The following is a 25,658-nucleotide window of genomic DNA, read 5'->3' as shown; positions in this document are numbered from 1 at the left end:
AAGGCTGTGGAAACAATGAATGTTAGCGTTTGATGTTCAAACCAAAACACAAAAGAAGAAAGCCTAAACGGAAGTGAAGTTGATCTAAATCAGAAACACTTGTTTTCCTCTAAGAAAATAAAGAAGCTATTCTAAATGAACACAAAACATTGTATTTCACTTTTTACTTTTTGGGAACAACATAACTTCTTTCCAGCTCTTAGAAGACATGTAAAAAGTACAACAAAATAGTTTGTTGGTCTTTATGAAATTGCATATTTTAAAGTAAATTTTGTTTGATATACAATTTATGTTCATCTCTATTCCATCATAGTGATAAAATCTTTATTAAACCACATCTAAAAGTACTTATGAATTAAATTAATTATAGTTTCACAGCAGTTGTTGGTAGTAGGTTTCAGCAGAGGAAATCTTACAGAGGATATTTTGGTTCTGTATATAATATCTAGAAATACAACTCACTTGTACTGCGACTGGTCATTTCCTCCAACATCTGGAGATCTTAACTTCTGCAGTAAGATTCTTATAATACTAATGAAAAGTATAAAATTCACCTGAAAAAGAAAACAAATATAATGGTTATTTCTGCCCACTCTGCTCAATACATGGCACAAAAAAAATGCTTATAAAGTCAGACAAATCAGCTCAGTGGTGGGTGTTGTGTTCCTCCTGTCAGAAAATGTTGAGTTCTACATGGTCAAACCTGTTGTCTGTGTTTGGCCTCACCAGGTTTGTTATGTTCAGCACCCTTTTGCATGGCCACCAGTTCTAGTCAGGCTGGCAAAAGCCTTTGAAAGCCCCAGTTGTCCCCCGCCCGCCTCCAGAAATCCCTTCCTTCCAAAATCTCAGCGGAAGACAGGTTTCCTAGCAGGGTGGGACATCTGTTGTGATTTGATGCAATCAAGCGTTGTCCTAAATTGTCATGTGGATCCACAAGGAAAAAGGTGAGTTGTGTCCTTTTCCCAAGGAAAAGGTGAGTCCCATACAAAGTTTTGATTATTTCTTGCCTTAACTTTTAATATTTTCTGTCTGAATGACAGAGAGAGATTGTTGCACAGGTGATCTGTCCACTTCAATCAAGCATTAAAAGAGCCTCTCACAGGTATCTGTCATGGATATTGATGGAGATATTATCACTGAAGGAACTGGATCCCTGCAGCCTAATTCTTGTGATGGCCCTTTGAGATAGCACAGCAGTATTATTTTATTTCAGATTTTATTTCATGGATAGGCACTGGCATAACAAAAGTTGTGATCAGACCCTGGTCAATCTAGCAAATTGAAGTATAAAGCTTAGTAGATTCTATGTCTCACTTGCATTATTTCTTCATCCTTGGCTTTTGGCATCTTGTGTTCACCAGCCCTTCTGGTGCTGAACTGTTTGGTGTGGTTTAGAAAATAACACACTAAATATATCATGCCCATACTAAAGGGAGGGAACACTTCAAATCCACACCTTCACAGCAATGTGAGCTAAAAACTACAGCTACATAAAAAGCTGCATCAAATGCACACATTTCAGAAGAAACCAACCTAGAGAAAAATGTTTTGTCACTGTGAAAATGAACATTTTATTGTTTTTAACTAACCCTGCCTCGAAGCCCAGAACCAGGAGATTTGGTACCCATTGCCTCACTGCTATAAACCTGCAGTCTCTGCCTTGATGTATTGTTGGAACTCTTCTTTTTGCAGTCTTAACAACTGGGCTGTAAGCTTTTCAGCTTCAGTGAATGTCTGTGTCTTCTCTGACATACCCACTACAATTTATGAGGTTAATAAATAAACTATGGTCATTGCAACTTCATGCCCCTCTGTATTTAATAATTTGTTAGAAATGACAGGCAAAGGGAAGTGACAGGAACTGACAGGTATTAAATAAAAAATTAGGAAAATTAGACATGTTAGAAAATATACAGATTTACTGAACTTAACATACATTTTTCATGCAGATGATGACTTAGAAGTTTTCCAGGATGAAGTTTCCTATAAAAGTAACAGGCAAAAGCCTGTTATTGCTGATCGTGTCTACAGACTTGCCATAGTAGAGTGTACAGACCAAGGGATATACATTTAGTTTGTGATATGCACTGAAGCCAGTATTAGTGGTTAAGGAGAGCGCTTTAATTTAATTATATATTTGTTAGCCACAAAATAGGAGAAGGAAAAAAAATCTTTATCCTCTATTTGCAAAGGGACTGGCAAAATAACTTCTTCACAGGCATCCCTAGTTTCTACTATAACGGAATAAACTGTTATCTGCTTGGTTTCTGAAGCATCAAATCATCTGCAAAACTACACTCAGTGACTCATTTTCTTGACTGACACTCACGTGTCACTTTTAAGTCTGTTTTCAAACATACACCCTTCTGTCTGTAAGCATAACCTTGGATTAATGAATGATTGGAGCTTGTAACAGTCCTTGGCACTACTGAGCTTGTGAATCCAGCCAGCTGAAACTGGGTATTAAGATCTAAATGTGGCAACTGCCACTGAATTACTACAATTCTCAATTAATTTATCTAAGATTATTATTGAATTGATCATTTGTTAAAATCCCTTATAGGATATATCTGATTTAGAACAGTATATTTCAATAAAATATGAAAGAAGAAGTGCCCTGGAATTTTATGTTTACTATTGTGGCTTTTCAGTCCCATAACATAATTTGAGCATAATGTGTCTAAACAGACTAAGTAATACTGTCTAATGAACATCTAAGAACAGAAAAATGAGAAAATAATGTGAATCCAGAGAAACTGCAAGACAGTGACGACAAATGATGCCTCTTTAGTGGAGTAACAGCAAGATGCTGCTGGTACCCTTTGCTTCTGGTTGGCTTCCTCTGACAATAAGTTTCTGAGTCTAAACACATTGCCTGGGCATGTAGAATTTAAAGTGCCTTCACTTTGCTTCTTTCTTGCTATTTAGTCCCTTACACTCCCTGCAATGTGAGATAACAAGACAAACATTTCTCAGTTACTCTGATGTGACAGAAGTCTTGTTTCCACCTGAACGTCATTCCTGCCCAAATGAGGGCAGTTTATGCAAGTGGAGGTACAGAGAAGGCAGCTGTGGAGGCATTTGCTAAATGGTGAATACGGGTAACACCACATTAACTCTTTGGAATAGTCACTCCCAGTTAAATAACTCTGAAATACGCACAGCTCGAAGCATGGAAGCCTGCCAAATAATTTTTCTCAAGCCAAAATTGCCAGGAGGAGGCACCAGGGAATGTTTCTGACACACTGAGTTAACAGAAGCCACACCCACTTTGAGAAGTGACTTCAGAACTTTCTCTCACAATACGGTTTACTGTTGGATAATAACCTTACAGAAAGCAGTGAAAATGTTTGAAGTTAGTTTAACACGGAAATTGATGGAAGACAGTGAATAAGGCATGAAGACTGAGCAGATTTCCTGTTAAATCCAATGCAGTTAAACTATTGTTCTTTAAAACCTTTGCCTGACTTCCTCTGTCTTTCTAAAGCATGTTCATGGCACCATCCTCACAATCAGGCTCTATTCTACTTATATTTTCTTCACACTTCTTCTTCCTCTTAAAGATTTTCCATATCAGCCATACTCTGTGCTTCCTTTCATGCCATTACATAAGACAGTCGATCAGAGTTCTCAGCTCAGGTGTTCTGCTCTCCTTTATTCTCCTGAAATTCAGCTTCCTTCAGATTTTTCCTGTGCTCACCTCATTGATGACTTACACAGATGTCCTTCCTACTGCTGAAGTCATTTGTTATTGCTGATCATCCTTGTCACCATTCTCTGTGAGTCTTGTCATGCTACACTCCCAAGCAGACTGAAGGCACCGTGTGATGTAAGTACCTCATACTTCTATTGAGAAGCATCATGACTCTTTCACGACAGCTGTCCAAAGAACTTGCAATGATCTCTTTTCACTGCTGAATGGCGGGCAGCACTAAACTCATTATTCAAAGATTTGAATCTTGAACTTCTATTTTTTCTAGAAGGCGACAGGAAATGTTCAGGTTCCCCTGTGCTCTGCACTGGTGAGGCCACACCTGGAGTATTGTGTTCAGTTCTGGGCCCCTCAGTTCAGGAAAGACATTGAAGTGCTGGAGCGGGTCCAGAGAACAGCAACAAGACTGGTGAAGGGACTTGAACACAAGACCTATGGGGAGAGGCTGAGGGAGCTGGGGTTGTTTAGGCTGGAGAAGAGGAGGCTTAGAGGTGAGCTCATCACTCTCTATAACTACCTGAAGGGCAGTTCTAGCCAGGTGGGGATTGGTCTCTTCTCCCAGGCAGTCAGCAATAGGACAAGGGGGCATGGGCTTAAACTCTGCCAGGGGAAATTTAGGCTGGATATTAGAATGAAATTCTTTACAGAGAGAGTGGTCAGGCATTGGAATGGCTTCCCAGGGAGGTGCTGGACTCGCCGTCCCTGGAGGTTTTTAAACTGAGATTGGACATGGCACTTAGTGCCATGATCTAGTAAACGGACTAGAGTTGGACCAAGGGTTGGACTCGATGATCTCTGAGGTCTTTTCCAACCCAGTCGATTCTGTGATTCTGTGATTATGGTATATGTATATGAAAAAATATGTTTCCATGAACATAGTGTTTTTCACTCAACAATGACCAATTTTAAGTGACATTTCACTAGCAATTCTTGCTCTATGAATGCATGCTCTCCTTTGCACAGCAGTAAGTTTGCATGGCATCCTAGCTGTCACAATGGACGTGCTGGTTGTAGTTCGGTGCTCCAATAAGATTACGTTACTTATCCAGCAGGAATGGGTGAGCGTCACTGCTTTTATAACTCCCTTTCACAACTTCTCAAATGCAAAATGCAGTTGATCAAACAGCTGAAGAATCATCTAATTGGAGAAGTAACTGGCTTCACACAGTTCACACTGTAGAATCACTTGACTCTCTTTAGTTGTTCTGAAATCTAAAACATGCTGTTTAAGTGAAGAAACACATCTAGAAGGAGGCAGCAGATCCTAAACACGTGCACCTGGTAAGCCAAAAAATATCATTTGCAAAATATTTCCCTGTGTCTTACAATTCCTTTGTATCAAATCAGTAATAGAGCCATTGAAGAAAAAAAGGAGAACGACAGTTAATTTGCCTCAAACAGTGACTCTGCTCCATGTTTTATGATACACTGGACTTGCTGACTGACTAGTTCTCCATTTTCATAAATCACAACTCCTTCCCAGTCTTCGCTAAGATCCAGCTGAAATGTAAGTCTGGCAACGAGGACGTGGATAACTTCTGTTTCCAGGTCTAGGACTTAGGAGAAGCACAGCTTTCTGGCACATGAAGTCTCAGCTGCCTATCAGCTGTTTAAATTGAACATCCAGAGAACAGACATTCATCTTTCTGTAAACACCAGCTGGTTTGTTCTGCTTTTATTTTTCAGCGTATTTTCTTCACTCTGGACCATCCCCCATTTTCCAGCTCCTTTGAGGTTCACATATTATCTTCCTGCTGTAGTTCTGTTGAATGCCAATTTCTTCATATCATAAAACATCTTTTCTGTGAGTCCTTACCTTATGTCATTTCACACATATGCCTACTCTGCTTTCTCTTTAAACACTGTAGAATTCACTCTGATGAAGATGATAGGAAGTTCTCTCAAAATAATTTTCAGCAGGCAAGCCCAAACATAGTGTGGGCTCTTGAAATGTTGTGTAATCTAATAATGTCCTAATTTTTCTGACTAAAATGTTAAAAATAAGACAAGTGTATCTGCAATGTATTAATTTACACTGTGACTGTTTTCAGAAATAGATATAAAACCACAATATATTATGTCCAAACTTAATTGCACAATCATCACAATGAATAGGAATTTTATTATGCTATTCCAGTACTTCTAATAAGTTCCACATAGGAAAAGCCCAATGAAGCGTTCTCAAATGATATTGTTTTGCAAATACTTCATGTTCAATATATATTCCAGTAAGCTACCAATTAAAGAAAGATATACACAGTCACAGTTTTTTATGGCTGCACTAATGTCAGATTCTCAATTGCAGGGCTATCTATTTACATGCAAAATCAAATCTGCAATTCATTGGAAAGCATAATTAGATTTTTGCTTCCCCCAGGCTCATAAACAGGAGAGATGTTAAGGAAAGAACAATATACAAATAAAAGCAATTTTTCATTTAATAGGAGGCAGATAAATTTTGAAGGCAACAAATTTTAATGGGCTTGGCATCTGTTTAACATTTCTCCTACAGTGCAATTTCTTTTCATTAAAACAGAATTCTTGCCTATCTGTAACTAGCAGCAAAGAATAATGGCTATACACACTGCACAATGCTGAACTGATCTATAATTCATGCTTCAAAGTTTACTTACTATAATAGAAATTAAAATTGGTATTCGTATAACCCACCAGGGACCACCATGCTCATTTGTATCCCAGCAACTATAAAAAAAGAGGGAAAATAATGTTGACATTAATATCTGGCAACTAAAACTTATGAGGAAAAGTATTTCTTATATACAAGTCAAAGCACACTGAAATAATGCCTGCTCTAGCCTAGAATTTGGCATTCAATCTTCTGCTTTTAATTTTATTACCCTGGTTTTAAGATGCTTATGCAAATCAGCTACAACATTAGGCACACTAGACTGTACCATTAGACATCATGGAGGACATTGTCTGTAGGTAAACCAAGCTTATTTTCACTTTGTGCAAGGACAATTTTTCCAATAAACTCTTCACACCAGCCTCTGGGTAGCAGGAAGATCTAAAGCAACTGACAGCTACAATTGGAATGACATAAGTCCTGTGGGATATTTAGGTTACCGATGGCTGGAACTGGTTTACAAAAATGTGAGGCCAAACCTGAAACTTTGGCTGAAAAAAAGAAAATTTAATTTTCACTGTGAGCTCAGCACTTTTTGTCCAAATAGTCTGAGAACGAGCACTCTGAAAGATTAATCTTAAGCAAGGGCAACACCCTTCAGAGTTCCTCTAACTGTGATGGCAATGACGAAGGAAAAAGTAGTTGGCCTTTGGTTTACATGTTAGACGTCTTGCAAAGAAAACTTAGAAATTATTGTAGGACACAATTTTTCAGTTTAATTGCAGAGTCAATTGAAAAATATAAGTCAGGCTGAAAAAAAGGAGTGTGAAAACCGTTTGCCCCACTAGCTAGGAATGTTCTCCCACTCCCTGGCACCAGCAGGAGCATCAAGTCTGACCTTCCTACAAAACCCTTATTTCAATTCCCCTTCCCAAGCCAGGAGCCAGGCCTAGCTCTGGTTAGTCATAGTTTTACCTGACTTCCTGCATCTTACGTACGTTTACGTCGCATTGCTCCACTTCTGGGAATGCAATTTAAATACACCCAATGTTATCTAGATTTCAGTCTTTTCCATTGCTAGTTAACAAATTAGAATACCCAGCATCATACTACACAGCAGCACTGGACCCAAGGACCCCCACTATTTTAAGCATTATTTTGACTTCCAGGGCACACAGCTCTAAATGTGGGTCTCAAGGGGTAACATTAGTCATAACCTATCTCTGCCCTCTCCTGCCCTTGGAGCTTTTCAAATAAACAGCAAGCATAAACAGCGTGCAGAAGAGCTCCTCAACACCTGTCCCTTTATTGCCATTATCTGGAACTTCAGTTCTGTGCTCATTCCCTTCAGAACAGCAAATCACCCATGTGTGAACGCCACCATATCCGAGGCAAGGATTGCAAAGGCACAGTTGGAGGCTTTAAGCTTTTTCTTACCCCGTGTCCTCTAAAATGATCCTTGTTACTGTCCACGTAATAATGAATATGGTAGGAATTCCTGAAAAAAAAAACCAAAGAGGATTAGGGGATGGTCACAAAAATATAAGTTCACAAACAAAAAAAACTTCAGCCTTCTAGTAACCAGTTATTCCCCAAATATGCAGCATATAATAAACAGTTTAGTGAATGGAGGGAGAGAACCATCTGATGAGCCACGCGATGTAAGCCATGTGTTACAGAGACTGCAGGGAAGTGGGGTTATTTCTTATAAAAATGCAGCTGTAATGACTAATACATGAAGAACGTGCCTTTCTCAGGTTTCTTTCAAGCTGTCAGAGTGACCTACCAGGAGACAGATACAAGTTGTGCATTCCCAATGCAATTCCAAGGACTACAATATAAAACCAAAGTGTAAATCATTTCATAAGGAACCATTCCCACACACTGGCTTATTCTCATTTCCCAGCAATACCTAAATGTTTTATGACCACCTTTTACTGGAAGCTTTTAAGTGTTCCATATAAATATCATTGCACTTTCTGGGAATGAAAAGAATAATATATTTAAAAGCAGATGGACAATATTATTGTGCTTTTTAAAATAGCACAGAATAGCCCATGGTTCAGCAGCTGGAGCTGGACTTGAACTGAGGAACCAGAGAGTCTGAGGAGTCGCCCAACAGAAATGGCACGACTGCCTTGGTGTGAAATATTGAACCTGACTAATACGCACATACAGCACAAAGAATATTATTGGAAGACATGGACGTTCTTACCCCATCCAATCAGCAGGTAGATTGTGAAGTGTCTGTTGGGGGAGAATATTAGCACGAGAAGGATGTGGAGGTAAAGTCCTTCAACTAAGAGCCAGTAAAAGTTTGCCATAACACCATACTGAAAAAACACCAAAATAGCCTTGCACCCCATCTGAAAAATGAAAGCAGGGATCAAAGCTGTTGCAGGAAAGATATTGTATTATTCTGTTATTAATATATCATATAGGTCTTAACTGTCCATGTCATACTAGTAACCCCGGTCCAGTAGAATTTTTTTTCTTTAGTCAAACAAATCGAGCCATTGTAAATGTTACTGTATATATAAAAGACAATTAATTATGAAAAAAAAATATTTAGATGGCTCTCATAGCAAATTCACTCTGAAATTTTGAAAACTTCATAGCATAAATATTGTAAAATAAATATTGTAAAATAAATGCACACATTTGCAACAGCTAAGTAATGAATGGCTATTAGATTAAATGATCACCTACTGCATATACTGGCTAATAAATATAATAAAATCTCAGCTGTAAAAATTAACAAAGAAACTGCTTTGTGGATTTTTTCAAGGCTAAGTGGGAAATAGAGTGAAAAATATAAATGTACATGCTGAGGACTGTAAGTAGACTTATAAGAAAAATTTGACTGGACTTTTTAAGATTACATTTTCCTTTTAGAAAATGCTGTAGCATTTCTTAATTAACAAAACACATAAGCACGTGCCATAAAATGAAGTCCCAATATATTTGTAGTCTGCATGCTGCTTTTCAGAATTAATTGTTGGATGTCTGTGCTGCTGATGTTCCACAGTGCTGGCTGCTGCTACTTTGGTACTTCCCATCAGGAATCTCGGATGTGAGAACTGAACATAAAAATGTTTCTGCTGAGAATGAGCCGAGAAATGCGATGGTATGGTGAATTTAACAGACTAAACAAAATGGACTACATAAAACTTCTCATTTCTGCCTGCTGTACTCCCTTCCCCTTTTTAAATATGGTTCATACCTCCACTATTACTGTTAAAATTCCAAGTACACCAAATACCTAAGTAGGTAACTTAATCATTTAGTGAGTGATTCCTCTGTCTAAACATAGGTGTCTGTTATGAAGTGAGATGCTCTCAGGAACCCCAGACACCAGCTGCTAAGCCAGCCAGACATAGACCTCCTAGAGATACTTCTGTGTATCCATCAGCCCCTTCTGGTGTCTCAGGTATGTCAGTGCACCCCAAGTAACACACACACCTATATTGATGTCTATGTACATGCCTATAAAGATAGCTGAATGAGAGTCCAAAGGCTTGAATTTGCTTCACCTGATTTTAGCTGCCTACAAGCAAGGTTTCTGGTAAAAGGTAGCCACTTGCTAGCCAGCTAGCGCCTTGTACAGCTCATGAAGAGAGATGGGCATGTCCAGAGAAAATCTTAAAGCAGATGAGACAAACTGTCCAGTGAGAAAGACAGAAGCACAGAGAAACTGCTTAGTTCAGTCACCTCATTTGGTAAGACTAATCTAACCACTGGACTTCGTGCCCACTGAAGGGATATCCATTGCAGACCAGTAATTAGCCAGAAAATTATACAGAGAAAATTAAACATTTCAAAATGCAAGTTGAAATTTCATTGATGCTTATGATGACTTACAACCAGATTAGCAGTAAAAGTGTAAAATTTTTGTAATCTCTTTTAAATTCCAATACTCCCCTTTACTATATTATTGAATTACATACCAGAACCCCACACCAACATATTTTCCCTTCCACTTGCAGCTAATCCTGTATCAAGTGTATTTCCAGATGCTGAACAGGGAAGGTATCCTCAGTAAAGAGTCCGCCAAAAGGATGGCTCTGTGTCATCAGGATCCAGGATCTAGTTACACTGCATTTTGAATTGTGTGCTTCTAGACATCTGTGCATGCAGCAGAACCGTGGAACATCACACACGTGACATAAGGGGTAAACCCCCCATGATGTGAGGCAGCATCCAGCCAGTGCAAGACAGAACAGCCTTGCCAAGCCGGCCTCAGACCATCCCATGTATAATGCAACAGAAACTGCTCAACAGTCCACAAAACTGGACATATCCAAATAGGAAAGTATGAGGTTTTGCAGCCAATAATAACTGAAGAATACAAGAACTTGCAGAAATCAAGTAGTATTTGGTAGCCCATTGACTCATATTTCAAGGACCTAAGAGCTTTTGATTACTCCTGGCAGTCTGCCTACTAACTACTTTCCCTACTTTGGGTCTACTTTGTCTTCATTAGAAATATCCCAGATTACAAATTCATACCTACAGCTTGGTAGTCATTGCTAAGAACTTTATGCTTTGGGACAATATGACTTCATCAATATAAAAATATCTTCTGTCCATATTTTCTCGCAAACTTAAACTGTAGTAAATTAAATTCAGAAGTTAGTCAGCAATATATCTAGGGTTGTTTTGCAGCACTTTTGACTGAAACAACAGAGGCAGAGAATGAGAAATATCATATAGTGGTCTGTCTTTCAACAGCAAGACTTGAGATTTTTTTTTTAACAAGTGTGCATGAAAATGCAGTAAACATATTAGCTTGCCAAGAATGAAGACGACAACACTTCTGTCATAGCCAAAAAGTAAAGAGGAGTTAATAAGGACAACTCCTGAAAATATTTAATTCCCTCACTCATTTATATCCCCCTATTGATACTTGTCCAATTCACGGACCCCTGCTAAAGCTGCAGGAACATTTCCAGCTGATGACACTCCTGCCTCTCTTAAACTCTCCCAGCTCATTAATGCATTGGCCACACTTATTCTTAGCTATAGCTGGTCTTGATTGCTTTTGGCAGATAACATGTTGTCCCTTCACAGACGTGCAAAACAACATTAACTTCTCTTACCTGTGCTGCAACGTTCTTTCTCTGGCTACTTCTAATAGACCATTTTGCTAGTCATTATATTCCTAAATACTTAAAAGGATTGGGAGGAAAATATAATGACACAACAGTGTTATAGCAGGTAGCAAATGAGGTTTTTTACCCATGAGGTTTGATCCTCTGGACAGTGAGCTGTGTTGGAGCTGGAATAGAGAATATCATCCTTGACTAAAACAGAGATTGCTCTTAAAATGAAAGAGAGGAACAGGTTCAGATGGATGTAGTTCCGAGTACAATGAAGTTTTCTAAGAAGAGATTTAAAAACAGGCATTTTAGATTTTGAGACAGTAAACTCTCCTGTCGTTTCTTAGTAACATGAACCTTGAGTAAGAGCCTGCCCTTTCCTCCTCTGTCACACTCTCAGTGCTGCCTGGCTCTTTGCTTTTATCATAATCATATCCTCATCATCATTATAGGCTGTCCAAAATATACAAATAAAGTATCTCTCACTCCTTTTCAGTATCACATACCAAAAGATCCAAGTGGTATTTCTCCCACACTTTAACATAAACTGACAATAAACATAGCTTATGACATCCGTCTGTGTGTGCACTCATCCTAGTGTTTGTCTTGCAAACAAAACTTTGATTATCCTGGATGTAATTCAGACATGCTCTCACCTATTATTTTCTGGTTTAATTTTTTTATTTAACTCCTGCATTTTGGTTTATAATGGCTTTTCATCCTGTGATGTGAGTTTATGCAGGAACAATCAAAAAATGCATTCAAACACTTGATTGCCTATCCTTTCTATCCAGTGGTACATAACCCCCCTTTTTCAGTCCTGCAGCCATGTGGAAACCTGGCAAACAAATGACAAATTAAATACTCCATGGAAGTGAAGGAGTGCTCATTGGAAGCAAGTTGTAAGTTGAAGGCTTGCCACTTAATAGACATTCCCTTGAAGATCTTTCCATTTAACATAATCTTTAATAGCAAATCGCCAGAAATCAAACTGCTAAGAGGATTATTTGGTCAAAACCAGCACCTTGAACTGCACTTGGAAATAAGCCAGAAGCCAGGACATTTTAGCAAGTGTGAGCGATGAAAGAATGAAGATGCAATAGGATGTTATGGTGGCGTCCAGCGGTAGCTTCCAAGTAGTCCCCATGTTTTGATTTTCACTGAAGAACACTAAATAATCTATTCTAAAACTACTAGAGCAAGGACAGTTACAGTGAGCATAGGGAAATACATAACTGATACATCTTACTAGCACCCAGTTTGGCAAAGGACATAATACCAGGCTGAACTTCAAGCAGTTGTCAAAACTCCAGCGAGTTCTGTGGCCATGGTGAAACAGGTCCTGAGAAAAACTGAAATACTGCTATTACTTTGGACTGCATCATATGTTCCTATAGAAATCAGAGATACATGCAAGCTGCAAATGGGAGGAAAATCTTTTTCTTTAGATTATGAATTCTTCATCGCATTTAGTAGCCGAAATAAGAAATATTGTGTATATATGAGGTAATGGGCAAGAAAGTATTTTTATTTTGGGTATGTATGTTGAATCAGAATAACAAAGAAACGCTGTTCTGTAACAATGGAATAGAAGCTGTCATGTTTGTTCCTTTGATATAGTGCCTCGTGGTACAAAACTACCGTATGAGGAATGTTTACTGACAGTTGACACACGAGAGCACATCTTAAAGAAATGATGGAGATTCATATTTTTCTCCTTGGTAAGAAACATATATCAGAGAAGCTGACATTTTTTTAGAAGGTTTTGTTATACAGGAGTGACCCTGAAGGAAGTATAAGAAGATCGATAGTAAGATCTAGAATGTCAGTGTCATGCAGAAATATGGTGTTCTACAATTTATTTTCATTCTGTGTTGGAACAAACTAACCTTTCAAAAAATACCTGAAAAGTAATATTTCCATTTTCAATAATTTTGATTTCCACTTTTCTAAAACTTTATGATATATTAAAACTCAGACATTCAAAATGAAGAAATAGAAATTTGCATTCTAAGAAGGCATAAAGAAACTTCTTTTGAAATAACCAAAATTATTACCTTTGCTGTTTATAAATTAAGTTTGCAGAAGCATGAATGTGCCTGAAAAATTGGGAAACTCCAACAGGAAAATATTGTGCTGGAAGGTTAAAAATTAGCTTTAATTATACTAAGTACATAGAGTATTATGTGGGGAATGGCACCACTTGAAAAATGCTGTCAGCTTAGTCTGGCTTTGTATTTACAGATATTCACGTCTTTGTTTTGAGATTAAAAGATTAGCCAGATATAAAATCCTTTCCTTTTACAATGCTTCTGAATGTGCCCTTTACAGATATTAATAATGGGAACCCATATAATGTTTCTGTAAAGATTAAAATCAAGTCCAGTTCTTTGCAAGAAATGCAAAACAGAATGCTGCAACTGCATGGAACCTTTCAGAAGCAACTCTCCTTTCCCCACTCAACAGTTCTGCCTTTCATGTGCTTCTGCTGATCCTGTGAACAACTGCAAAGCCCAGGGGCTGGATCTGTTCTGCCAAACAGTACAAAACAATACATAACGGACTACAGAAGTCAAGCCATAATACTTAAAAGAGAATTTCCACTTCCTTGTCATGAACACATTACCTACAATTAAATTAAACTCCACATTATTCCATGGTTGCCTTTTTTTTTTTTTTATTACATATACTGCACATATTCAGGATTAAATGCAGTATAATTTGAAGCGTACATATACAAATTCAGCAATGCACAATTTTCATAATCTCTTGTGTTACTAATGTCCAGAGTTCAAATTCTCATCCTGCTAGATGAAGTCAGGATTTTTACAACCCTACTGAGTTAATAACTTCTGATTTTTCACTCATCATTTACCTACCAAATTTCCTTCAGATGGTTCCACTTAGAAGAGTTGTTCTTTGTTCTCCGTTTTAAACACAGCAAGGTGAAAGTTTGCTGGTTACATTCAAAGTTGAATGTGTTTCAGGAGTGAGTGACTGATCTTTATAAACAATATGTTGACATTCTCTATAAAGAACCCTGAGACCTTTCAGGGCAAAATATGTTACTTGGGTCAGAGGTGTTACCACTTGAGTAGCAATAATGTAAAACTTACAGAGATATTCTTATTTTCCAAACTCTTTCCTTAAAAATGACCATAATGTACAGGGTGCCCTACAACATGTCTGAGAGACAAACGTACACACATAGCCATTTGCATCCACTTTTATTACTGATAATTTACAATTGCTTCAGTTGCAGCCTTCTAGAATAACTGGCTGGTTGCTACATGCTTGGGAATCTAAATATTGATCAGGGTGTTTTTACAACTTATTTGGGTTCCTAATTCACCTCACTATGTTAGGAAGCCCCTACACTCTCTGTCACTAACAGAGGAACAGGCTTCTTTAGGGGGAGACTTAGAAGACCATATGTTCCCCCCTAAAAAAAAAGGCCTGGGTCTTTCCACTGACTCAACAGAGAGATCAAGGAGTTCTCGATTTGGATATTTAAAGTGAAGGTTTTGAGTACACCTCTGAAATTCTTGATCTGTTTGTTATAACTGACTTCTGGTGATGGACAACATTCAGATGTCTACAACACACAGTCTAAAATGCATTATTAGGTTTTAGCAGTTTTGAAAATGCACGATCTGCCTGTGGTCTTTGTTGGTAGAAAGAAGATAACCATGAGTGACTCGACTGTATCTTTTTCAAAGATATTCCAAAATGCAATTATGGGTTATGTATCTACTCTGAATAGTCTCTGAATATTTAAATATTGAGAAAATTTGACGTCAGATTGAAAGGCTTACAGGACTTGCCATAGGAACAGTTCATCGGAGGAATGAGGCTCTGATAAACAACATGCTGTCCTCTACTTACCACATGTACTTCTTTTCTATCAAATACATTTTCTTGTTTTTCATGGTGCAGAGTGGAACAGACAAGTTGTGTGAAGTATATAATGAACAATATAAAGGCTGTTGTTATAGAGATGCAGAAGTGATACATAAAGGCATGAATGTGGAGAGACAGAGAAAAGCTATGATACCAAGAATACCATTTTGCAGTCTCTCTTCCCAGACAGAGATTGCTTTCAGACTCAGAAAGCTTCCAGAAACTAGGCAAAACCAACAGGCAGTACTACCTTTCCTAACATTGACTAACAAAAACATTGCACACCCAGCACTATCCTTCAGCACAATTATCCATTCCTGTTCAACTCCCCTTGGACAAATTAACAATTACCTTTGATTACAGTGTCCCTGGAGACGACTCAGAAGCTTCTGCAAAATCTGGTTGCTCACTCAACCGATGTTCAGACCAGCATCCTACTAATTTTCAAGAGCAATTCAAGGTGTTGGCTTTAATAATCAAATAGAAAGTGCTTTATGTATATTCCTAAATGACTATTCTTTCTTACATGGGCTGTAATGTTTGTAAATTTGTGAAGTGCTTTGAAATTTTTTAGTATGACAAAATCAAAAATTACGTAACGTTATTGTCGTGATTTAATTGAGAAAAATGTGAAGCTGATGCATTTCTTAAACATCTGAGCAATCAGACAACAGTTAAAACATCTTCTCATTGTTCATATTTCCTCATGAAAATACATACCTGAAGAGGCAAAGAATTATACTTCCTGTTGTAAGAGCAATCAGAGATACGCTGTGTCCAAGGGTATAAATTGCCTTCACCCTCACATAGAAGTTGACCTGCACAGAAAAACATATAAGCAGAAATCACTTACTGATATGTAAAATTGACTGTGAAATGATACCACTTTCCACTAAAGAACTCTGACAGCTAAATAAAAAGCATTTGCACTCTGAGCTCTACAGTAAAAGAATGTTAAAACTTTATCCCAACATATTTTTGCAATTGATCTGAGTAGAAAATTCAGCCTCGGAAACGCAAAGCTTAAACACACAAGCTGGTACAATTTCAGCTGATTATTCAATGTCAATGAAGTTAAGGAAAATATCAGATTCAACAGCTTACATAAACACAATCAAACTGGGAACAATGAGGCACAGTTTGACAGAATGGATTATCTCTGAAAAAGAGTCTCTCTCAGTCCTCCTGCTCCAGTGTACTCCCTAATGCATTTATACATGAGTTTAATTTTAAAGACATGTTTAAGTCTCATTAATTTCCTAATCTAAATGTTCAAACACTTTATTAAATTGTGACCCAAACAACCCTTTCTCTCTTTAGTAGTTATTTGCTAAAACTTGGAAAGGAAATTTTTGAACAGAAGGAAAGCAGACTGAAGTGCACAGTCTGCTGATTAACTGCAGTTATCTGTAAATTTACCAGCTACATATTACATTAAATCCTATTCTGAATGACAACATCAAGGAAAATAATGCTAAATACACTCAGAATTAAGCTGCTTCATTTTTGTCTGCAACAAAGTAATTAGACTGACATTATTTTCCACTGAAGCTGGATAAAATATTTAAATTGTAAAGTTTTTTACTATGCTATGAACTTAGAGTTTTTAATAGCAGCATAGAATGTGCTGTGCATAACAGACAGAACTTCAATATTTAGTGTACATGGGTATATTACTCAGCTTCCTGAACAATGTTTGTAAAAAAGTAGCAAGGAAGCAATACTTTTAAATAAACTAAGATAGCAAAAGGAAAAGCAGATCACTTAATATATTTTAGCAATCCCATTTCATGATGAAATTAGCTGGACATTCACTTAGAAAATATTATACAGATACGTAAAAGTCTAAATGAAGTGTGAAACGAAATGCAGAATCTTGAAACTGCACTATTGTAGATATGGTTAAAGGTGAAAAATGTAAAAACATAACTGTCATAAATCTTAATTGTTTTCATAGGGACTCTCCTGCTTGTTAGGAGCTAAAAGGGGTATATGAGCTGTCACAGGAAATAGAGTTTCTTTTTAATTAGAGAAGTAAGCTGTGATGGCCTTTTTGACAACAGCTCTGGCATTTTCCTGTTTTGCTTGCTTTATATCAGATTCATTTACTGCAGAGATAAAGAAGGAAAATATGGACTTAATGGAGTTTCCAGTGCCATTGGAAAGACCACAAGAAAGTTCCTGAGTTAAAATCCTAACAAAAAAACTTGCCTTTTTTTTTTTTAAAAAAAAAAAAAAGTGGTGTCCCTCAGTGGTTAAAATGGTAAAACATAGTTTTACCCTATTGCATACTACACATCTTACTATCACATATAATGATTCAGTTAAGCTGTATCAGCTCCTTTACATTTCATGTCTGAAATGTCTTAAATCACACTAAGTCTAGAGTGTGCATTCTGCTCATCAGTATAGAATACCTCATTGATATTAATTCTCCTTTGAAATATGTAATGGAAAATGAAGTAGCGATAAAATATCTAAGCAATAAAACCCCGTTATCAAATTGCCTTTTTTTTTTTTGGCTGGCCAGAGTAAATACAGTGAAGATACAAACTCACTGCACTGCATGAACACGTCAGATGTAGCACTAGCTGATTTCAGATCAATCCTTGAGATAAGAACAGCTTTGCTGGCTATCATGGATGACAATTTGTTACCACGCAGGAAAGGATAGAGATCTGTTCTCATCTTCCAAGATCCCACTTGCAACATTTTACATTACCTAAAGGTTTGCCCAACAGACATATAGGTCCCCTCCTTACACAGCCAGAGCTACTGATTACTGAATCAAGACATGAGAAAATGCAGTCAGGAGAGACATTCATTCACCCTCAAGCAGACATCACTGTTTGGTCAACACAAGTTCCCCTGGCACGATGAACAAACTGGACCTACTTGCCTAACTGGAGTCACCTGGTACTACCTGGGATGCCCCTGGGGTACCCAAGACAGCTGCATGGCAGATGTGACAAGGGACCTGTTTGCTGGAATGGCAGTGGCGAGTCACCTGGCACTAGATACCTGTGTTCAGGCAATCACATCAAGCCCTGTTTCCACACACTACTGCTTAGACACCTACAACTCAAGTAAATATCTGACTTAGGAATTTTGATTTGCAAGTTAAATTTCAGCCTTCCAGGTTTCAAAATACATGGTAAGCATGTGAATGCAAACGACTGGGAAGAATTTGATGTGGTTGACTGTGTTGGCACAGCCGTGACTGAGACATCAAAAAAATTTGTTCCAGCACCTACTCTGATGTTCTGGCCATGGCCGAGTCAGTGCCCACCAGCTAAGAAAACCTGATGCATATGGTGAGTGAAATGTTTCGCATTCGGCTTCTACTCTGAATGGGAAAGAACAAATCTCTTGTCTTCTGATCACTTCTTCTGATGCAATTATTTGCTATTCAACAAGTTCACTGCTTATAAAACAGTCACCACTTGTGCTATTATATAATTCTCTCATCTATGTATTATATTTTTATTATGGTAATAATCCTTTAAAATCCTTTAAAAGGTCTGAGCATGCCAGACCCAGACAGAGATTTTATATTCTCCTTAATTTTTGTCTTGCCTAGGAAGTGTTCGTTCAGGAAATATGCAAATTGTTTGGTGCTAAGTATTTCAAATTTCTCTCTATGTTTAGTCTGCATCGCTTTTGCTCATTTTTTTCACACTTCTCCCATCATCATTTCAGAATGAAATATACTGCTCATACATTCTTTTCATCTCCCCATTCCTGTCGTAGACACAACACCCATTATGCTTTCATAAATTAAGAACACAAAATCAACTGATTTACAGACTCTAGGAATACATGGTCACTATAGTCATTAGATGGCATGCATCAAGATTTTGATAGGAATTACTCTGGACCAAAGTAATTATTGGGAAATTGCAGTCAGACCAATGTTCCCATGGGAAAGCTTTGATTCTGCTTATATGTTCTGCATTGCTTCATGTCAAGAACATTGGAACTCAAGTATCTTTTACTTCCCCTTTTCTTGGAGTCCATTACACTGAGTAATAGCACTGAAATTCATCTGGTTTATGTAATTCAAGTGAGTATGTTTTTGACTTTTTGTAGGATAAATTTTTTGAGATATCTATAAAGGTGATTTTAGGATAAGCAATTTTGCATTCCTGTACGTGTTTTCCATGTCCAGGAATGCAGAGTCCCTGTTTATTTCCTCAAAACAAGTTAGAAAAAAGTGCAGGACAGTACAATAAAGAAACAGATGCACTAATAGCCACTGAATTTTGCAGGGATGAGGTCATCTGAGCTGAACCTCAAGAATCTCTTTATAACCAATGACCAGGAGCAGCAGAGTGCTTGTTAATGTCATCCTAAAACAGGCATCTAAAATAATTTAGAAGGAGAGTGAGGTAAAAACGCCTTATTTTTCTCCATTAAATATGAATGGAACCTAGGGAGACTAGTGCAGATGCAGATGACAGATGCCTGAAGTCAAACAACATGACCCTGTCCCAGGAGTTTCTCCAGTGATTTGGTCAGCTTTCCATTGGGCAGTAAAAGCAACATGAAACTTTGGGTTCTTTCTTCGTTAAGATTTTTTCCCTTATTCTTCTTTTTCCATCTTGATTTGAAGGCCAACGTTAGAAGTCTGGCATTTGTTTTTGCTTTTATTTTGAACTTTTTCAACTGAGGTCCGACTCTCATGGGATTTCTGATACCACAAGGTTTTTTTTTCTCAGTAATAATGTCACAAAGGAAAAATACAATATTATTTTAAAAGCTTTCAAATAACTGCTGGTGACTAAGGGAAATGAAGAATGTAAGACTCATTTAGCTTAATACATGTAACAATGGGATATAATCTTTATAAAAGGCAGGCAACTCAACAGAATTCGTCTTTGTCTCCCAAAAGGTGGGGGAGGCAATGGAGAAGAACAGACTCTTCTACACTACAATTACTGTGCTTCATTGTGGTTGTAGTAATTTGAAGAAATGTGGATGATATGATTTCCATCCAAGCTCCAAAGACCAGAGCTCCTTTGACTCTAGAGAAGCCATAGGCTGTCTGGATGAAATGCAGATGAGTACTTTGTAAAATCTCATCAGATGAAATTCATCTGACTTGTAATCCTAGTTATGCAAAAGTATATATTTTCTGCTTAGTGTTCAAAAATCTCAGTTTTGTGATGTGTCCTTACATTAGCAGCCATCACACTACTACCGGTAACTGCAGATGGTCCTGGTGATGCCAGCGTGTAACACGATGATCTTGTATCTCAAAGTTATAAAGACTAATGAAAAATAAACCAGCAGTGCTTGGTACAGAGAAATTACAGGGAAGTGAGGGAGGAGGCATTTTTGAAGGGTAATTCACTGAAAGGTCAGGTGTCAGAAGCTACTGATTAAGTTACATTTAAAATACTGTTTTCCCACAGATATATATAAAAATCGTGGATTTCAATCTTGTTTTGCAACATTCCCACAATAAAGAGGGGCTTTAATGTGTATGTACAGCTATGTACACACACAGATGATGTATTCTTCATAAGTCAGTTAGAAATTAAGATAAGTAAACCTATTTTAAACAAAATTAAATACAGTGTTTGTCAATGCAGGTTACTTTAAAACCACATAGACAAAGGGATTTCTGTTTCTGTTTCTGAGTAGCCAGAATTTGAGCCTTAGTCTTTTTAGTTCATTTCTTCTATTGTAATTTACATTTGTTCAAAGCAAGACCCTGGTCAAAAGGAGTTGTCACTCTCACCAGATCTAAAATGAGCACAGAGCACATGGTGAGCACCGCTACAGTTCTGGCTGTTGCGAAATGCAAATGCTATTTTTGGTCAAAATATCCTGTGCTTTTCTCTTAAATAGTGCCTTGCAGAAGACAGTGCTGTGGAATGATTTTGTAATATGTTAAAGAAAACCAAGATGCTAGTTTCAAAATTGTTGGGTTTTAATAGCATCCCTATGTTGTATTTGTTTGAGGAAAAGTTCTGGTAGAAGTATTAAGAGTTAAAAGCCCTTCTCTAACATGGTTTTTATCTCACAATCAATGTCTTCAAGCTATGCCTCCTCTTAATACCTCACTGTGTAACTTGTCTTTTGACTTGTACTGTCTATTTCATGAGGTGTGAATCTAAACTTAAATAGGTGGAGGGAAAGAGAACAATATAATTGAAAGGTATTTTTTGCCTGATGGACTCCTGCCCTTATGAATAAAGCACTATCTGCTGTTTTTACCAAAGTGTACTGCACAAAGCTCTCGACTGACCTGTCTGTAGTAATGCTTCCACAACGGCCTGGAGAGTTTACATCTAATTCATAACCCCTCGGTGCTTATGGTTAAGTGGACAAATTGTTCCTTTCAGGTCTGCTCTTAACTGGTCTGGCTAGACTATGATCTGCCATCATGCTGCCAAGTTAACCAACTTTGGAGGCTGTCAGTTTGCAAAGGCATCAAATAAACAGACAATGGGAATAACATACGAAGAGAAAAATGAAGGATGTTATTTAAGAAAAATGTTCATAAACATTCAAGGAGAAGGAAAATAGCTTAAATGGATTTGCAGGCAGTCTCTGAATTCAACAAAAAATATCTAACAGCATTTGTGAGATTATTTTTATGTGTAAGGAGTAAATTTCCAAAGTCGGTAGTAAATGCATTTGCTAAAGGGAATGGTGAATGGTCCAGAAATCCTGAAGACAATAAAGGATCCCCACTAGAGGCATCCTTACCCCAGTTCTCTCACTCTTCAGCTGTTATCGACTTCCAGCTGAGATGATCTCAGCCCTTAGAAAGCATCTAGTGGCCAATTCTTTAGCACCGGCAAGAAATACAGGAGGCAAGAATCATGTCCTCTATATATAAGCCATATGGCACCTCTTGAAGTAGATGGAACTACACCAGACATATGCACTATGTTCATAGAATTGAAACTTGAAAGGCCCTTCACCTTGTTGATTTCTGAAGGCATCATAAAACACCGTTATTCATGTTGGGAGCTGGACTACTGTCTAATAACTCCAACTGTGGATGTAGATGCATAAATTTAATTCAGCTGCATAAACTTACCAAAATTGTTTCCATCTATAAACAAACTTGCATGGCAGGTGTTGATATTACCGTATTGAGAACATTAAGTATTTTTCAGCCATTGGACTATATAATAAGAAAGTGTTTAGTACTTTGGTATAAAGAAAGTAGCTGTGGTTCAAACAGCACTGAGTCCATTGAAACATGCCCAACAAAAACTTGGACTTGTTTTGGTTATTTTTATCATTCTGTATCATCTTGAAAAATCTGCCTAGGTTTTATTTCAGAAAAACTCCACTGACAGAATCTTTTGAAATTGAGCTTGTCTTGTATGATTCCCAGAATTCTTAAATGAAGGAAAAAAAGGTGGGATGCCACATGAACTTTCTAACAAAGCCTCGGTTGTCCAGCCACACTGATGTTACTGCGCCTCTAATTCAGCCTCTAGCTACGCAGTCTGAGCTTGACAGTGGCTGTCGGGCAGCCGGGATGTAAGATGACTCCTGTCACTCCAGCCCACCAGGGAGAACAGAAGAGGTTGTCTTCATCCAGATAAAAAAAACCAAACTATATTATTTAAAATAATGTTTCTGGCACTCTGTACACATGCATGACCCCTACAACAAATAGTCTGACTAAAATCAAAATAAGAATCTGGTGTACTTTTAGTCCAGCGCAACAGCTGTCAGTGTCGGCAGGACACTGTCTGCTGCTGGGTGAACATGGGACAGCTACAAGGAGGTGTAAGTCAGGACTGAAGCTACTCAGCCAAGCGTACATCGACGTTATCTTAATACTGACCATGGTCATTTGGTTCAAACTAAGTAAAAGCAAATAAGAACTAATTGCACAATTGAAATTATTTTATCATACAACACAGATTTTTAATTATTCTCTATGCTGCACTTGAAATTGTGGTTAATGAGCCCAGTTCCTTCTTTAAGATCATGTTAATGGTCTAGTATTATGAGGGTCAGAAATCTTGAATGTTTTTAGATTTTCTACTGATCAAAAATTAACCCTGCTTCTCACATTATTGCAAAGCCAAGTAAACACTACTACATTTTTAATCCATTATATTTAAAAATATAATTATTTAAATTCAGGTGTTATCATTTTCAAAATCAATCAAAATTTTAGATTATTAGCATGAAGCACTTTATCAGACTCAGATTTAAATTTCCTATATGACCGTAAATAGAAGTGTCTTAATTTGCATGTAAGACCTCTATCACTATTAGTGATTCAACAAAAAAATTGGCAAATGGTGTTCTGAAATAAAACGTTGATTAGATATACACATGACCTGCATAAAGACAAATAATTAAATTCTGCATTGTGTTGTGGGAGTTGAAAACCTGGAAATTACTTCATCCCAAATCTCTGAACTTGATAAAAAAATCACAAGATTGGCAGGAGCAATATGAGTGCAAAACAGGTGTGGATTGTTCAAAACAGAATTTTAAACTGAATTATATTTTAAAAATATTTTAATACAGGATAAATACCAAAACCTGCTTAGATTTTGTAACTGTAGTCAAAACTGATTAGAGTCATGCATACAAAACTGAAATGTCATTACGAAATTGAAATGCCATGAAATTTTCTGCATGTCTAACAAAAATAGTACTTTTGCAACAGTAGTAAGAACAGCTGGCCTCTGCAAAATATTCACAGGATTATCTGAGCAACGCTGATTCCAAAACTGAAATCCAACAATTCACTTTTAAAGCTTTGAGGAATATATTCAAATTATGGTCACTAAACTAAACTCAATAGGTAGGTAGGCACAGCAAAAATCAGTGGCTTATGAATTTCAGAACAGCTCTATGGAAACATTTACAGAATCTGTAACTGCTTTCTAGTCTATAAATACCTAATTCTAAAATGTTTCCTCTTTTTGTCGTGGCTACCTAATGTTAACAGTTTTTAAAAGACTACGGAAAACCCACACATATAAAAATAAATTGTATTAGTACAAATTTGTGTAATTAGTGTTATTCTGAATACTCTTTTTTGTGAAAGCTATTCTTGCAAACACTTGTGTTTCATTTTCTTAGAACAGACACATTTTTCTGCTAATGTTTCCTTCGAAGTTTGTTTCACGTTATTTTTACTAGGTTCAGGAGACAGAAGTTTCCTGTTTATTTACAGAACAGACATATTGCAGAAGCTTCCTAAGCAAAGCTGACAGTTACCCAGTGGATATTCCAGCCTCAGCCTTGGTTTGGAAGGACCTCTAGGGGTGACAGGGTAAGTCAGTGCTGGAGGACAAAATGCTCTGAAGACAGTTTAGGGCTTGAATCTTTGTCCAAAGGAGTTTTACTATTGACCAGACATCATCCTTAACATAAAAGAAAAACCCACACTTCTTTATTACTTTAACCAAAAATCTAATTGATCACTACCAAACTAAGAGGGATGCTTCAGGGAACCAGTCAAATACGGCAACACTTCTTCCATAGATGATGTGTCTACTTATGTACAAGCTGCACATTTAACAGCCCTGAGGATCTTTCTCTCCATTAATTTGCCTTTGTATGACCTATGCATTCAAATCACACAGCCTATAACTTGTGTATATTGTTTTTTGTGTGATCGAATAAACCTCAGGCCAGTTCACGCTAAGATTATACAATACTGTATTAACCAACCCAGTCATTAAGTGGACACGTTTCAAACCTTTACATTCACCAGGCATCTTGGCAGATATTAATAGTGTTGACGTATATTGATAATGTTGACAGAGAGCCTAATACCCTCTGAGGACAGCTAGGACACATCTCTAGCTTGTTCAGTCTAGATGGAAGATGTCAGGATATGTCCACATAAAAGGAAAGACCGAGGTGAGGCTTGGATTGGGTTAACACACCTTGGCCTGCGTTTCTAGCATGGTCAAATCAAGCTACTCATTTTCCTATTGTGCTGCCACGACCTCAACAGAAATATAAAAGAAAAAGAAAAATACACTCATTTGATGAATCTAAAACTTGATCCTGAAGGTTAGCAGTAACTTGTTTAGTTATAGGAAAGAGACTGCAAGTATATATTAATAATAAAGATTTAGATCTACAGTTTGATGTGATAACAGCATACAGATACGTTTGTACAGACACTGTCATACTTGTCAAATTGGTCCCCTATAATTACAGACAGGAGCTTTAGAGAATACTAACAGGAGATCTAACATAAAATAAAATATTCTATTTAAGGGTGCTGTATCAGGAACTTAGAGTTAATTTCAAAGTGTTAAGCAGATTGTTTATTTTTATAGAACCTTCTAATATACCCATTTGACATGGAATAAAAATTGAATGTTTTGACTCTGTGTAAAATCAATGCAAG

General features: G+C 37.3%; 1 protein-coding gene across 1 annotated transcript in view; it reads right to left on the bottom strand.

Moving 5' to 3' along the window:
* The window catches only part of VIPR2 (vasoactive intestinal peptide receptor 2), a 53,882-nt gene that overhangs the window by 5,241 nt on the left and 22,983 nt on the right, over positions 1–25,658 (bottom strand). The window contains exons 5-10 of the mRNA XM_082045850.1: positions 16,019–16,116; positions 11,538–11,679; positions 8,515–8,665; positions 7,737–7,797; positions 6,346–6,415; positions 463–554 (exon numbers count right to left, since the gene is read on the bottom strand). Coding sequence (XP_081901976.1) covers positions 463–554; positions 6,346–6,415; positions 7,737–7,797; positions 8,515–8,665; positions 11,538–11,679; positions 16,019–16,116 — 614 coding nt within the window. The remainder of the gene's footprint in view (positions 1–462; positions 555–6,345; positions 6,416–7,736; positions 7,798–8,514; positions 8,666–11,537; positions 11,680–16,018; positions 16,117–25,658) is intronic.

This window comes from Streptopelia decaocto (genome assembly GCF_964273445.1).
Source record: "Streptopelia decaocto genome assembly, chromosome: 2".
Taxonomy (NCBI): Eukaryota; Metazoa; Chordata; class Aves; order Columbiformes; family Columbidae; genus Streptopelia; species Streptopelia decaocto.
The sequence above is the reverse complement of the archived record's forward strand: the minus strand, read 5'-3'. Positions and strand labels throughout refer to the sequence as shown.